Source organism: Emydura macquarii, unplaced genomic scaffold, assembly GCF_026122565.2.
Source record: "Emydura macquarii macquarii isolate MOO-44397 ecotype Brisbane River unplaced genomic scaffold, CSIRO-AGI_Emac_v2 contig_2676, whole genome shotgun sequence".
NCBI classification, from domain to species: domain Eukaryota; kingdom Metazoa; phylum Chordata; order Testudines; family Chelidae; genus Emydura; species Emydura macquarii.
The window spans coordinates 42,303,919-42,318,708 of NW_027132813.1; the positions used below are offsets into that span (position 1 = coordinate 42,303,919).

The 14,790-nt window shown below is 37.9% G+C and overlaps 1 protein-coding gene across 3 annotated transcripts in view; it reads right to left on the reverse strand.

Moving 5' to 3' along the window:
• Positions 1–4,981: 4,981 nt before the first annotated feature.
• Positions 4,982–14,790, reverse strand: part of MACROD2 (mono-ADP ribosylhydrolase 2) — a 1,226,284-nt gene continuing 1,216,475 nt past the window's right edge. For all 3 annotated transcript variants that reach the window (XM_067565284.1, XM_067565283.1, XM_067565286.1), the window contains 2 exons: positions 12,845–12,913; positions 4,982–8,901 (listed from right to left, as the gene is read on the reverse strand). In XM_067565284.1, coding sequence (XP_067421385.1) covers positions 12,852–12,913 — 62 coding nt within the window. In that variant the 3' untranslated portion in view covers positions 4,982–8,901; positions 12,845–12,851. The remainder of the gene's footprint in view (positions 8,902–12,844; positions 12,914–14,790) is intronic.

Below are 14,790 nucleotides of genomic sequence, written 5' to 3' on the forward strand. Positions count from 1 at the left end.
TCTGATTCCAGCCAGAAGAGCGCACACTTATGACTTCAAACAACTTCAGGTAATGTGCCCATTCCAGAACTATGCCAATGACATGTTTATATATCACCTAGATGGCAGTTAATTACTACCCGCAGGGGCAAGAGAGAGAACTGTGTCCCTGAGGGGTGCAGTCATGTCAAAATATACCCTTTGTCAAGATGTGCTCGTCCACCATGTGAACCTCAGCAGTATAATGCATGGTTCCATATTTTGACAGTTGGTACAGCTTACACCCCGCCCTTATTTCAGGCTGTGCCTAAAGTTCCATTCTCGCCCTTTAATGGTTAAAATATTGCCAGGAATACTATTAATAATTATACATTTTGCAACATACCAAGAGTGTAAAAGTGGAGCAAATAGACAGCATGCAAGGCTGGCTGGCAAACAAGAACGCTGTTTTGAGAAAAATGTCAAATTTGCAACATTTGCTTTCACTCCACAATGGAACAAAAAAAAAAATCAGACCTGTCGTGAAAGAGAGACCCTATTGTTACTGGTTAGCTGTGTGGGACCCAGGTTCATGTCTCTGCTCTGCCTGAATCAGACAAGTGCCCTACCCTTCAGGCAATAGAGCCAGGCTCTCGTGTTTCAAAGTGTTCCACTTTGTATAAATAACTAAATATTCAGTGGGCCAGAAAAGAGATGATGGTTGTATGGCCTGGGGGTTAAGACACTTGAGGGAGACCCAGCTTCAAAGCCCTGCTCTGCTCTGCTCTAACCCCTGGGCTACAGTCCTTTCTTCAGGTTTTGAGCAGAAAGTCCATCCTGGAGCTGAGAAAACTTCCTGGTGAAAATTTTGTCAAAACAGAGATTATTCCACAAAAAGTTTTGATTCTGCTGACTCAGCATTTTCTGATGACGGTTAAACATCTCCAGTCAGTTCTAATTGTAAGGCAGGGGCTGTCTTTTTGTTCTGTTTGAACATTACATAGCACAACAGGGTCCCGGTCCATGACCGAGGCTCATATGCGCTAGGGTAATAAATAATAATTGCAATATATAAAAACTTTAATTAGTAACTGTGAGGTGGTCGCACATATGAGGGATTCCAGTACATAAGGAATAAGGACCTGACGGGTCACATGTGAATGTAAAGTAATGCAAGCACTAGTTACATAGCGGGTACCATAAAATAAAACATTTCCAAGAGCTGTAGCTAGATGGTGAATTGTTTTAATATTGGGAGCATGGAAGCTGAACTAGCTAGTGGCAGGTTAGGAATGAGCAGTGTCTAAAATTATTAGACCTTGCTTGCTAATTGGGAGGGCGTTTGTTTGGGATATTGTGATATTTGACTAGAAATAGGATCCCGCGTTTTATTAAGCATAAGAAATAAAAACAAAACTCTTATTTTTAATTTAAAAAAGAAAAAACAAACAGAAAAGGTTTAGGAATGTAATAAGCAGAAACTACCTTAGAAATCAAACCAATCATGAATCCCATGTCTTCCCACAGCCCCAGCTGTGCTGCAGTGTAGGCTGGCAATGTAATGGAATATCATTCATATCGAGACTGCTTCACAGTGCTAACTTATCTACCCAACCTTTGCCTTGCTTCCTCTTTGTCCCCCTCACCCTACCACTCCATCATATCTATTTTATTGCAAAACAAAGCGTTTTTTGTGCATGATTGAAAAGGCTGATTTATGTGCAGCCAAATTCATCTTCTGTGTCTCATTTTGTTTTAGTCTTTTAATTTAAATGGTAGTTACTCGTGGAAGATTAATTTCTCTCTCTAGGAATAAAGTCTTTTTCAAACAGCTAAGAAACCTCGTTGTATTTTAAAAAGGAGCTAGTGCTAAATACTATGGATTGATTTTCTTGGTGGTTTTATCCAGCACATCATTTTTAACAGGACAATTTAAAAACACAAAAATTCCCTCAAAATAAAGACAGAGCTCAAAAACTTTCAATGTTCAAAAGCATAGAAACATGGGAGAGTGATGAAAGGAAAAGGGTAAGCACACGTAGCTCATGTAGGGTGGCTGCCAGTGTGTAGGGTAATAGATCATTAAGCAATGCAAAAATAAGTGATATGGGAGAGACTATATACATATTTCTATAATGCCTTTAATTTAGATGGTGTTTTTTTTTTCTTGACTTTGTTTCTCAAGAGAAGCACCATTAAGAAGTGTTCCTCTTTAACTGCTGAAGTGATCCATGTGTTGGTTTTAGGGGCATTCATATGTTTTCCTTTGCTGAAATGGCAGTATCTCTGTTATCAAAGCCTGATTTGGTGAGGTGTTGAGTACCCTCATCTCTCACTGAAGTCAGCCACCTTGCTTGATCAAGCCCTAAATTCAAGGCTTTTCACAAGCACCCCATTAATCTGAAAATGTAACTATTTCTATGCAGAAAAGAGATGGTGTTGGGAACAGTTCAGAAATCTCATCCATTAAACAAAGATTAACTATATAATCACTAAAATAAAACATAATTATTATCCAGCAGTAATCCCATGCTTTTTGTGACATCATTTCCAGATGATATGGCCTACAGTACCAGACTGTGCAAGAATGTAACACCTACTGTTATTGGCACCTTTCCATCATGCCTACCTCATGTCCCATTACCTCTGTTATATGCCAGAGACCTCGTGATAGATGTTGTGAAGCATCCTTATCCTGGATCAAGAATCACCATAAGGATTCTGGAAAGCTCCTACAGTTCTGCCATCTCTTCCTCTGTCTTCTTTACTGATGGCCATTGCTGTACTTATAAATGTATAAATCACCTGGCACAGTTAAAAAAAATTGCGCCTTCAAAAATATAATTGCACATCCAGGTCTGTGAATGAATGCAATTTGCAGTGTTACAGAGGTAAGGCAAACTGCGTAGAGGGTCTGATCCACAGCCCACTGCAAGCATTAAGGCCTAGATCCAGAAAGGGATTTAGGCACCTAAATCCCCATTTAGGGATGACTGCAATCCACAAAACATTCGCTCAGCTGCTGCCTAAACCTGTAGACACCTAAACTTAGTGCCTGAATTTTCAATGTAAAACCTCCCTAGGTGCCTAAGTTTCTGCCTAAGGGCACGTGCACTACTGTCATACAGATGCATCTGGATGCCTTTCTCCCAACTAAGCCCCAATGCGATCCTCAAACCATGTGAAGATAGGAGTTGACCCAGCTGTCTTGCCTGCATGACCTGATTTGCTAGGTGTGCTAATGCCACAAAGTAATTCGAGTTTTCACCTGGGATGTGGGAGACCCCAATTCAATTCCCCCCCTCAACAAGATGGAATTTGAACAGTTCTCTCAAATCTCAGATGAGTGTCCTACCCATGGACCATGGGCATTCTGATATGACCCAATCTCTCTTTTTGAAGTCCTTCCACTTTGTATTAGATATTAATCACAAAAGTCTCCATCTTCCCACCTCAGAAACAGAAGAGACATCTGAGGCCTGATTTTTCAGGTGTGCACAATTTCCAATAAAATCAACAGTGACCACTTACAGTAATCACAGGTCTACACCATTTGGGGTACACCCACTAAAGCACATTTTCTGTCTTGGGCTGGGCTTTGTACCTCCTCAACCAGCTGCATCTTAATAGGGACTTTTTTTTCCCCAGAGGAGTTCATTATGATTAATGTTTTATCAGTGAATTCCAAAGAAATTAACAGTGATTTGCCACTTACTATAAAGTGTTGCTGATCATTCTAATGGAATACGATATCTGGGACAAATTGCAGATTCACATAATAAATTGCAGATGTGATAAAGTGCATTTATCATATGTGTTTCCCTGCTTCACCTGCTCTCTGCCCAGCAATCCATCTCCATTGGAACACCCTGTACGAGTCTAAACCTCTAAGCAGCTTCAAATGTCTGCCACTAAAAAAAATGATCTTGCTAGAGGAATGTTTCCTTCTGATTTTTTCAAAAATTGAGCTTCTTTCCCAACATTATACCAGTCAAACATACAGGATGAATGATATTTGGTACTACATGAATGATAGATTTTAAATCCTTTTTCTTTTTTTTCAAAAATATGACTTCATAACAACTTTTCATTTATATCATTGGAAAGGTAGGATTTCCAGCTACATAATAATGGTGCTTCCTTCTAGATTTTGAAGTTTCTGAGATAAAGGGCACAGAAATGACAAAATCTTTATGCACTGAAAACTATATTTCAGCAAACTATATTTTGTCTCATTGTTACTCAGCCAATGCTTACAGGTACAAAAATAGTTCAAGAACAATAACTTGATAAAATATTTCTATAGTAGTTCCCTTTCTGTAAAATATGTGGCATAAAGAATACATGAAAATGCCAATCAGGCCAATAAAAGATTTATATCACACTATCAAGCATTCTTTCGCTTTCCATTCTCTTCTATACACTTGACTAGTGATTTTCGTGCCCGATTTCAGACACCTTAAAATGGTCTGATTTTAAGAAAATGTTGAGCATCAACGCTCTCATATCAAGCCTATTAAATCACTAGTCAATAATTAAAATCTTGGCCACACACACACACACGACCTGATTCTCTATTACTCTTGTAATTACCTTGTGTTGACATTCACACTGGTGTGAAATGCTACCATTATGATTTTGCAGCACTTTGCATCCAATATGCATTCACTCTGAATTGATGTAAACAATTACATAAGGTGCAGAGTGACAGAGAATCAGAATCAGTATATCTGCCAGGATTTTTATAGTCTCTAGTTTAGCAATGTGACTAACTGATCAACCTTTTCCCCTTTAAGCTGAAAAGCTTTCATTCATTCCACTGTCGATTATTGCCTTCCAAAAATAAAATCCTTCAGATTTATCTGCTTCTAACAAGAAATAACTAGCAGATGACAGATACATTTAAATGAGGAATCTGAAGAGCACACTTACAACCAGATTCAAAATCTGAAATGAACATTATTAACCACAAAACTGACTGTTGCATAATCAGCAAAATTAGAAAAACACAAGTAATGCAGTCTTGTCCTCAGAACAAGTTTTATTAATATTTTACTTTAACAAACATTGTAGTATGAAGGCATCATTAGTTTAAGTTTTCATATGTATGGCACAGACAAAAGAAAAAATAACAGATTCATAAGCAAATTCAGCATTTAAATTTCAGATTAACAAAAGAGGCATGTGTTAACCTATTTAGCCATTATACCACAGATTTTGCAAGCAACAGACTACATGTATTTGCATTTAAGTAAAAACATGTTTTTGATCAAGAAAATTACATTTTTCTGACTTTCCTTTATATCACAAATGTCAGGGTAAGGCAAATCCTTGATGAATCGTATGATAAAAACCCCTATTCCCCAAGAAAATATATCCAACATATTCTGCTAATTTTGTAATTTTAAAAGCAAAGCAAACATGCACTGCATATAGAGAAATATCTTTTTAATCAAATGCATAAAGCAGAACAGTGTTAATTCACAAAGAGGCTTTTCAGTGCATCATAGAAAGGTTTACAATTAGCTGTAGTGAATAATATGTGACCCAATATTACAGACAGTGTCTCAGACATCTCTTTTGTAAGCCTGTATGAAAGAAAACATGTCCATCATCAGAGCAATCACTAGCTGGAGGAACAATAGATTGTTGCTCCTAATTGTCGAATGAGCACTTTTTAAAATTGGAACACTGAAAGCATATCCTGATACTTTATATGCAAACACCACTAATTTACGGCTTCTATTTTCTACACAGCACGTACTGTGATCAAATTTTAGTTGTTAACCAAAACCCATGTTATAATGGCATTAATCCAGTTCTGATATTTGTTCTTCTACAGAGCCTGCTTTCCACTTCTGTAGCTCCAGCAAAATCAATAGTGGCTGCATTCAGGGTGCACTGGTCCAGCAAACTAAGGAGCTCAGAATCATATTGCCTAAATGTGCGTATATCGTTTTATTTATTTTTTATTAAAAAATTCTAAACAAATGCAGCTCCAAAGCCACATCAACAAAAGAGAAAGGAAACCAAGCCACACAGTCAGGACTGAAAATTGGACTGCTAAGATTTAATCAACTCATACATTTTCTTACTCTCTACTTCCTGCCTGTGCTTCACACTTGCTTCAGAGTCCTCAGGCTAAAGTGGCACAGCTTCAAAGACTCACTGCAGTTAAAGTGAACCAAGGTTAAACGAGGATAGCAATGAAATTACGGTTATAAGGAGAGCCTCTAACCTGAAGGATTTTTGTAGTTAATTATTTTTAATATCAGTCAGTATTGACAAGGAGTTTAAGGATTGTCTTGTCTCTCTGTATATTTTAAACCCATCTCTTTATTCAGTCTCTCACGGCGATCTTTCTTGTCTGCTCCTTGCTGAACCTGAATCTCACTAATGTTTGAGGGGCACAGGATACATGGCTAGCAGCATCCTGCAGTTCTCTAGTGTTGTACGTGGAAGACTGTGACAATCACATATATACAACTTCAGAATTAAATACATAGGACCAGATCCATGACTTGTCGTACCTCAGCCGAAGTCAATGGAGCTGTGACAATTGACATTAGCTGAGGATCTGGCCAACATAGTTTTCCACAATGCATTAGAAAGCTTACACCAATTTGCTTTCCAAATGCTTAATGGAGAAGTTTCCCTCGCTCTGCCAGACAAAGGGAGCCCTTAAATCCTTGTCTTTTTTTAAAAGAACACACAAACAGAGGATTAACATTATAGTTATCTAAAACATTTATCTTCTTCCCCCAGTCATCATCAGTTCTATTATGACAGGCTATTTAAAGAGAAATCATTTGATAATGAAACATACAGTATGTGCATCATGCAGATACACAATCTGCTAGTCCTTTGACTGCAGCAATTGGAATCAGCCAGAAACAAATGTAGGGACAGCAGGAAAATAACATTTAGGGGTGGGGTCCATGTGGGGGCCTGAAGATACCTTCTGTCATGCTAACAGGAATGGGAAAGGAAAGAGGAATAGAAGGATTCTAAGGATAGAAGAAGGGGTGAACAAAATGCATTTTGACCCAACATCGCAAATATACTACGACCCTGGCACTGTTATAACAGTAACTAACAGGTTTAATAAAATCTGAAAACTAGTTTCTTTCAAAGCTGATCATGCTAAAAGTTAAATATCTGCTAGCCTCCAAACAGAAATCCAAAAGCCTTGGAAGCCCCTCCCTATGTTCCCTAACAATGCCTCGGGAAGTGACCTGCAGACCATGTCCCCCAGACTCATCAAGCGGCAAACATAAAAGCAGCTTACAGGCTCTGCTAGTGGCCATGATCCCACAGACAAAGCGGGGTTTTGTTTGAATCTCTGATCCCTGTTTGTCCCATCATTATTTCTAATCAACCTGCAAATGCCAGCAGGTATCAAACTGTTTAAATACATTTAGGCCTCACGGTTATATCAATGTACATTTCTCATAAATCTATTGATCAGAATAGGACTAAATATTTCAGTTTCCTTTCACTTTTCTTTGCAAGCTAGTCAGTAATAATTTCAGGATTGGGGGTGAGGGGAGTGTGCATATTCTAGCAAAACCAGAATCCTGGGAATATTTAAAAAAAAAAAAGAAAAGAAAAAAAGAAAAAGGGAAAAAAGCTCTAATTGCTTTTAACACAATTGTATTTTGCAGAACATCAAACCCTGGACATGTGTTGTGTGTTCCTTGAGTCTTGTGCATCAATTTAATTTCCAGTACCGTTGAAAACATGTACATAAGCCCTCTTTTTTATCTGAGAGAAGCACTTGCTGGTAGAACAAATGACATATGGTGAAACATTCTTAACCAAATAATTGCTAATTGCATTTTTAAAAATCATGCATATGCGGTAGAAAATATAATGAGGGCTGACAAGGTACAGTGAAGTCATTAAAGCCATAAACTATATTTAAAGATGTGCTGGATGCAGAATGCTTGTTATCCTCCAAAATATTACTTTCACACGGTACTTTAAGTACCCACTTAAAATAATTATTTATTTTTAGAAGTGCAGATTCACTAGAAGAGAACAGAATCTATGCACTAACTGCATTAGGTCATGTGGCATTACTTAGCATCACATGCTGTGCTATGAGCAGATACAATGCAAAGCATATGCTAATCATATTCGAGATTTAAAGAGATCAGCAATGGGCAACAGACATCTCCGTTCTCCCTGCAAGCAATAGAGCAACATGACATTCTAAAGTATCCAGATTTCCAAGCTTACAGTTTTAAAGCATAAGTTGGATTCTACCATGCACTAAAAAACACTCCTTCTAGGTCTTTTACTATCTCCATAGTGGCAGGGGTCAGTGTTCTAAAAGCTCTAAATATTTTGCACTGGCACTTGCAGTCAGGAATGACTGATGTTGCTGGAGGTGGGCACTGTGTAATAACTTCACTATCAATATCAATAGGTTAGAACTGTTGTTCTTAATATTCCTAAAATACGCATTTTCTGTGGTTTACGATGCTTTGTGGCAGTCCACATCCTCAAAATAAATCCCCAAATTTATCCTAGAGAATACAAAAAAAAAAAAAATCTCTTTCCCACCAGTTGCTTGGATGACGTACCCTCACTGGGGAAATGAGATTAAGAGGTTAGTGACAGAAGGAAAAAATAAGCTCTCCAATATTACACAAGACCGAGAAGTTGCCGTAATTGCCAGGATAGTGCAAAAGATTGTTTAAAGTGGGACATCACAACCAAAGTAGGGAAGCTTTTTCTTTAAACAGGTTTACAGAACAAAATGCAACTGAGAATTAAGAGGAATTAAAATGAAGATTCTTTTTCCTTTATCTCTCTGTCCCTCCCATCCCAGGGGCACCTTCCGATGCTCTTTCTGCGGAGAGTTAGAATGATTCCATACAATGCTAATGACTGCCATTCGTGTTTCGCCCCATTGTTCTCTTCTCTCATATTGTTTCTCTGTGATGGGGAGAGAAGAAAAAATGATATAGTTCATTAAATCAAAATCAGAAGTTTTCAGGGACCCAAATGACTAGTTGGGTCTTTTTAATACAGTTTCCTAATGTCTCTGGTTCCAAACACACATGCAAAAGATGGGAGGCATGTAACATCCATGAAATAAGACACTATTATTTCTATAGCATCACATGGGTGGACAGCATTTTATAAACACATAGGCAGGCAAGGCTTCATCGCTGCTCAGAAATACTTGACAAGTTCAATACCTGCTACTGCTATTTGAACTAATTACTAAATCACTCTTTCCAAGCCATCCTCTATATAGGAAATTAGTATATGTACCACTTTTGGTGCCCACTGCTACATACAAACACTAACTCACAAGGTATTAGACTAAGTGAACCATTGGTCTGATTCTGTTTAGCAATTCCTCTTGCACCTCTTCCAAACCACTGGATAGAAATGATGGCCTCTTCCTGTCCTTCCATATTTATTCCACTAGAGAGTCAAAGATAGCAAGTTTCCTCCATGGCACTGAAAGCAAACAGGTAAGGAGCAGCCGCAGCTTTTCTTTTCTCCATCCTGCAATACCCACAACCCACAAGGACATGTCCTCCTCTTCTCTCATCTTGTGCTGTCAATGTTACACTGAACCAAAACTGACCACACAGGCACACACTTTTCAGCCACAAAGCCAGCCCCTCATTGTCCCCTCCCCCGGTTCAGAAGCCATAGAGCTGCAAACGTAAGTAGTGGTTTACATTCATTTAAAAAATCATTGTGGCTTTCCTGCATAAATTCCCCACCTGCCATTGTAATCACTGCAGCATTAATTCCTCATGCCAGTGCCCTGGAGGTATTTGATAATACAATCCTCAAGCAGAGCTAAAATAAAGGGGCACAAATCATCTGTGATTTTGGCACTAGTGGCAACAAAGTTGGCAGGAACCAACCATGGAGATATCATGGCTGTATTTCCAAGCATACCTGTATGCATAGGTACCATGATTAACGGTGCTGACTGCTGGTATTAGTGTATAACAGTGATTATAAATTTAAAAATCCCATGGTTTCCAAGGTAGAAGGGACCATTGTGATCATCTAGTCTGACATCCCGTATAGCCACAAAACTCCCCCAAAATAATTCCTAGAGCATATTTTTCTTTAAATAAAATGCTGAATAACGTTTCTTCACATCAGTGGCATAGTAATCAGCACTAGATTTCTTAGGGATTTTTTATATGCATTTTGGGAATAGTCTATAGAACAATCTTGAAGTAACAGTAAAGCACTGTACCAAAGATATCTGTTTGGTCCTAAAGATTCTAGACAGTTCAGCACCTTTAAAGTTTAACAAGTTAATCAATTTTTCTCTGTGTGGGCCTGGCTGCTTGCAATTAAAGCAGAGAAGCAGTATGGTCTGGGGAACTGAGCAAACAGCTGAGGGTAATTCACACCTTAGTTCTAATCCTGGATCTGTCATTAAAATACTACAGAGACTGGACAAGTCACTTCACCCCTCTGGCTCAATTTCCTTCTCTGTGAAATGGGGGTAGTACTGCAGTACCTCCCGTTGGAATTGAGAAGATTAATTAGTTGAGTGCTAAATATTGTATTATTATTAATGCAAGATTCACTTTCATAGAGCAGAGCTTAAATGATCTCATCCCAAAACATATGCAGGTACTAATTTTAGCGAGAAAATAATGAGTGAAAGACAAATTCCTTTCCATTTATTTGAAAGCAGCTATAGCTGTTAAATATATTTTTAAAATCAATGACAATATTAACCTTTTAATCTATTTTTAAGTGGTAAGCATTTTCACAGAATGCATAATAAAAATAGAAAATAATTATAAAATAATGCTAATAAAGGGTGAAAAAGAAAAGAAGAACTGCAAAAGTAATACTCTGATTGTACAGGTGTTTTTTATTTTTGCTTCACTTCTTTTTAATGGGGACCCTATCAGACATATTTCTCTCTCTCCTGCAGCATGGCAGCATATTGTCAATATACTGACAAGGACAAAGGGGTATACACAGTAATAAGACCTTGCTTTTTAAATCTCTGTGACACAGCTGCCACTGTAAAGCTTCTATATTTGGTCTTGGGCTACCTGAAATCCCATTACAAGCATAAATAACACATCTTGGTGTATATGATATTGGCATCTTATAATAGCCCTACACAGGGGGAGAGGGGTGTATTAATGCTTTGAAACGACATATCTTCAGCAGGGATCAACATTTGCTTTTGTAATTGGGGTGTGCCATGGACTTTTGTATCTCTAGCAGATTACTCATTTTTAATCAAGGAGGCAGACTTCCTTGTCTATGAACATAAATATTCTTTTCCATTTCTGCTGCAGTAACAATTGTGCACTTTTGCAACGGCACTATCATTCAGTACATAAAGCAGTAAAGCTCAAAAAGGCAGCTCACTGACTTCAGTCTTGTTTTACAGCAGTCTAGTTAGAAGTGACGTTAGGCATTGTAAAGTAAAGGACATAAAAGCCTCATGACACAAACCTGTTGTTCCCAGAATACAGATTTCAGAGAACTGAACTTAATTCCAACCAGTATAAATAGCTTTTCATTTTCCAAGCAATGACAAAAAACTTGCACTTCATTACTCTTCCACTGTTAATATTGCTGCTATCTGGGTTCTGCTGATCTACGACCACACACAGTCTAAATATGTTACAGTTGCAGAATGCTATTATATTATTTATGTGACAATTAATGTCACATAATGAATATTTTCCCCCTGTATTCGGTTTCTTTTTCCAATTCTGTATATTCTAGGTGGGGGTGACCAGATAGCAAGTGTGAAAAATAAGGACACTTTTTTTTCCGGGTGTCTGTCGGGGGGTAATAGTTGTCTATATAAGGCAAAGCTCCGAATATTGGGATATCTGGTCACCCTAATTTAATTATAGTAATTAGATCTCATGTAATAATTGAGTCTAAAAATTTACCAAATTGTGATCTTAACTGTAAAAATATGCAAAAGTTGATAACCTATTATAATAAATGTCGATGGGAAAAGGTACGAAAATGAGACAGAAAAACTAAATTAATCTAAACAAAAGGGCCTACTGATATGGTTAAAGCACTATGTTAAAATCATTCTTGGTAAAAGCAGAAAGTGTGGAACTAAAATAAATGAACCAAAACTGGTGTGTCTAAAATTATGCTAATTGGCGGACAAAATAATGAGAGTATGGGCTGTTCTACCCACCTACCCTTTTTGGGTCCCGAAAGAAAGAGACTTTTGTGGGGGAGAATATGGAAGAATAGATGGAAGCTGCTGGAGCAAACTTTACCATCACGCTGCCACCCCACTGGGTAGCACGTTGGAACTTTTTCATCCTAATCCTGAGGGATGTCCTGACCAGACCGGGCCAGAGAGATGGACCCAGATGACAGCACCATCCCTACCAGCTGAATCCCAAACACCACGTGGGAGGAAATAGGACTGGACTTTAATAGCAACAGCTCATCTCAATGAACATCTTCTCTCTTCCCCAACAGGACAATTATTACAATCTTTGATGACATCTAAGAGACTGTCAAACAAGGGAGGGGGAGGATTCCTTCTAAAAACTCTCTCCAGCTAAAGGGAAAGGGAACAAGAAATCTTGTTAAAATTAAAGCCTTTCTTAATATTTTACATTTCAAATGCTTTACCTGTTTTTTCTTCTTCTCTGTATCTTTAGTAAAAGGTTAAAAGGATTTTTAATGGTGTATTTGCCATTGTACTAAGAAGGCTGAAGTCTTTATATACCAAATCCCAGACCTTGTTTAACGCTGTTTAATGTTAGACAGTGATTGGGTCATGTTAACACCTTTGGCCCATTAATACAACAGAACCTTTTTTTCAAATGGAACCTGCATAGCTAATGCACTCTTTGCAGTGAAAAACTGGTCATAGGAGACTTACCTATTAGTTAATCTTCCGACTGCATTTCTGAAAGTTCATCTATACTTTCAACCTGACTATTCATTTCAGCTGAAAATAAAACAATAAGGTTGTCAAACTTCAGTCAAATTCATCATGGCAAGTAATAGCTACTCCTAACCTAAGGGAATAGTGCACTAAAAACTCTTGCTGTGTGTCTTTGAAGCTTTCTCTTATATAAGACCTTCTTAATCTACATTAACAATTGAACCATTATGAAGAGTTCTGTAATAAGATACACTTTAAATTCAGAGATTCTCCAGCAATTTTGGATTCCCCCCAGATTTTTGGTCTAGATCTGAATTTTCACAAAGTCTCTCTAATAGACTAAACAAAACTCTTAAATTTGAACACCTCAAACTTTGGGAAAAGTTTTGGGTCTGGATTCTGACCTGAACTTCAGAATTTGGCCCCATCTCTAATAATATCACAATTAAATGCTGATCTCACATTTTTTGTGGTTTAATTAATGGAACATTCAATAATGAAAAACATCTTACACTTTTCATTAAATATAGTAAAACAAGGTATAATTCCAAAGGACGGCTGACTCACTCTCTCTCTCTCTCTATGATTTGGTGCCAGAGGAATCATAGAACATATAGCATGAGATTTGCTCATAAGGTCCTAGCTATACCTAAATAAAATGGGATCATTTCAAGATACATGCTGAACCTTTGTTCTGAATGGCCTTAGTTTTGTGGGTTTTTAGGAGACTCTTTACAGTAAACCTATTTTGGTAGTTTATTTTTAGGGTAGTACTAAGTGTTTGGTATGGGCATTTTTGTGCAGCCATTGCAAATAGTTGGAGTCTCTCTGGGACAACCGTAGCATCTAAATGAAAGCTTTGAAATATGAGCAAAAAGGGAAAAAAATGTGCTGCTTCTGTGCCATGGAGTGTGAATCTCCTTTTGACTCAATATCATGTCAATACACCTGGTAGGATTTTGATTAGTTATTTGTGAATGATTCATCATGCATATTCAGAACAGAGCTGGTAATGACTCCTTTGGTGTATGGAATGAATGTGTAATAGGAAAAGTATCCACTCCAGATTATGGAGAAATGCTGCTACATGTGTTTAGCTCTGTTTTGTGGATTATTCTTAATAGGCATTTGCATAGCAGAAATGGAATGCATAATAAAAAAACATTAAGGAAAGGAGTCACTGTGCATGTGCAGAAGCCATTTTTCAAAACCTCAAAATGTCAGCCAATTAAATGTGGTTGTTTTTCTGAGAATACCAAAAGACTTAGTTCATATTCTAGACTAATTACTTATGAAATTTAATTCATTTCATTTTTAATTAAATGGATGTTTAGCTATATCAGACCAAAGCATCAAAAACTGGTAAGCCTGCCTTCATTTTTTTTTTTCTGTGACAAGCAGCCAATCATCACCATGTGGATGGTGCAGTCCTGCTCAGATGCAGCATGTGTGTCTGGGGGTGCTGTTGGGGAGATGCTGATAAATGTAAAGTGTAACTTCTTTGACCAGTTATGGAGCATCACAGCAGGCTTTGATGGCAGTTCCATCCAATCCTGCAAAACTGGACTGAAGGTTGCAACAAGGACTCAAGGATTACAGTGTAGAACAACTGGGGAGTTCCACAGCACTTCATTTGGGGCATAGAACACCCACCAGTGAGAAAAATCAAACGCTGCAAGAACACAGTTCAGAAACTGTGTAAATTAATGTCACTCTCAGGCAGAAATCTTGAATGGTGGTTCTCAGCCAGAAGTGGAAATTATCAATCCCCTGGACAAAGAGGATGCAGTGGAGATATTAATGCAGGGGCAAATCCTGAGAAGTGCTAAGCACCCGTAAATCTCATTGAAGTCTGGTCACGCAGTGGTGCTAGTGAACCCTGCTGTAATAGTAAAAGGGCTATCCCAGTTCTCTTGAAGGTACTGGGAATTTTGCCATTG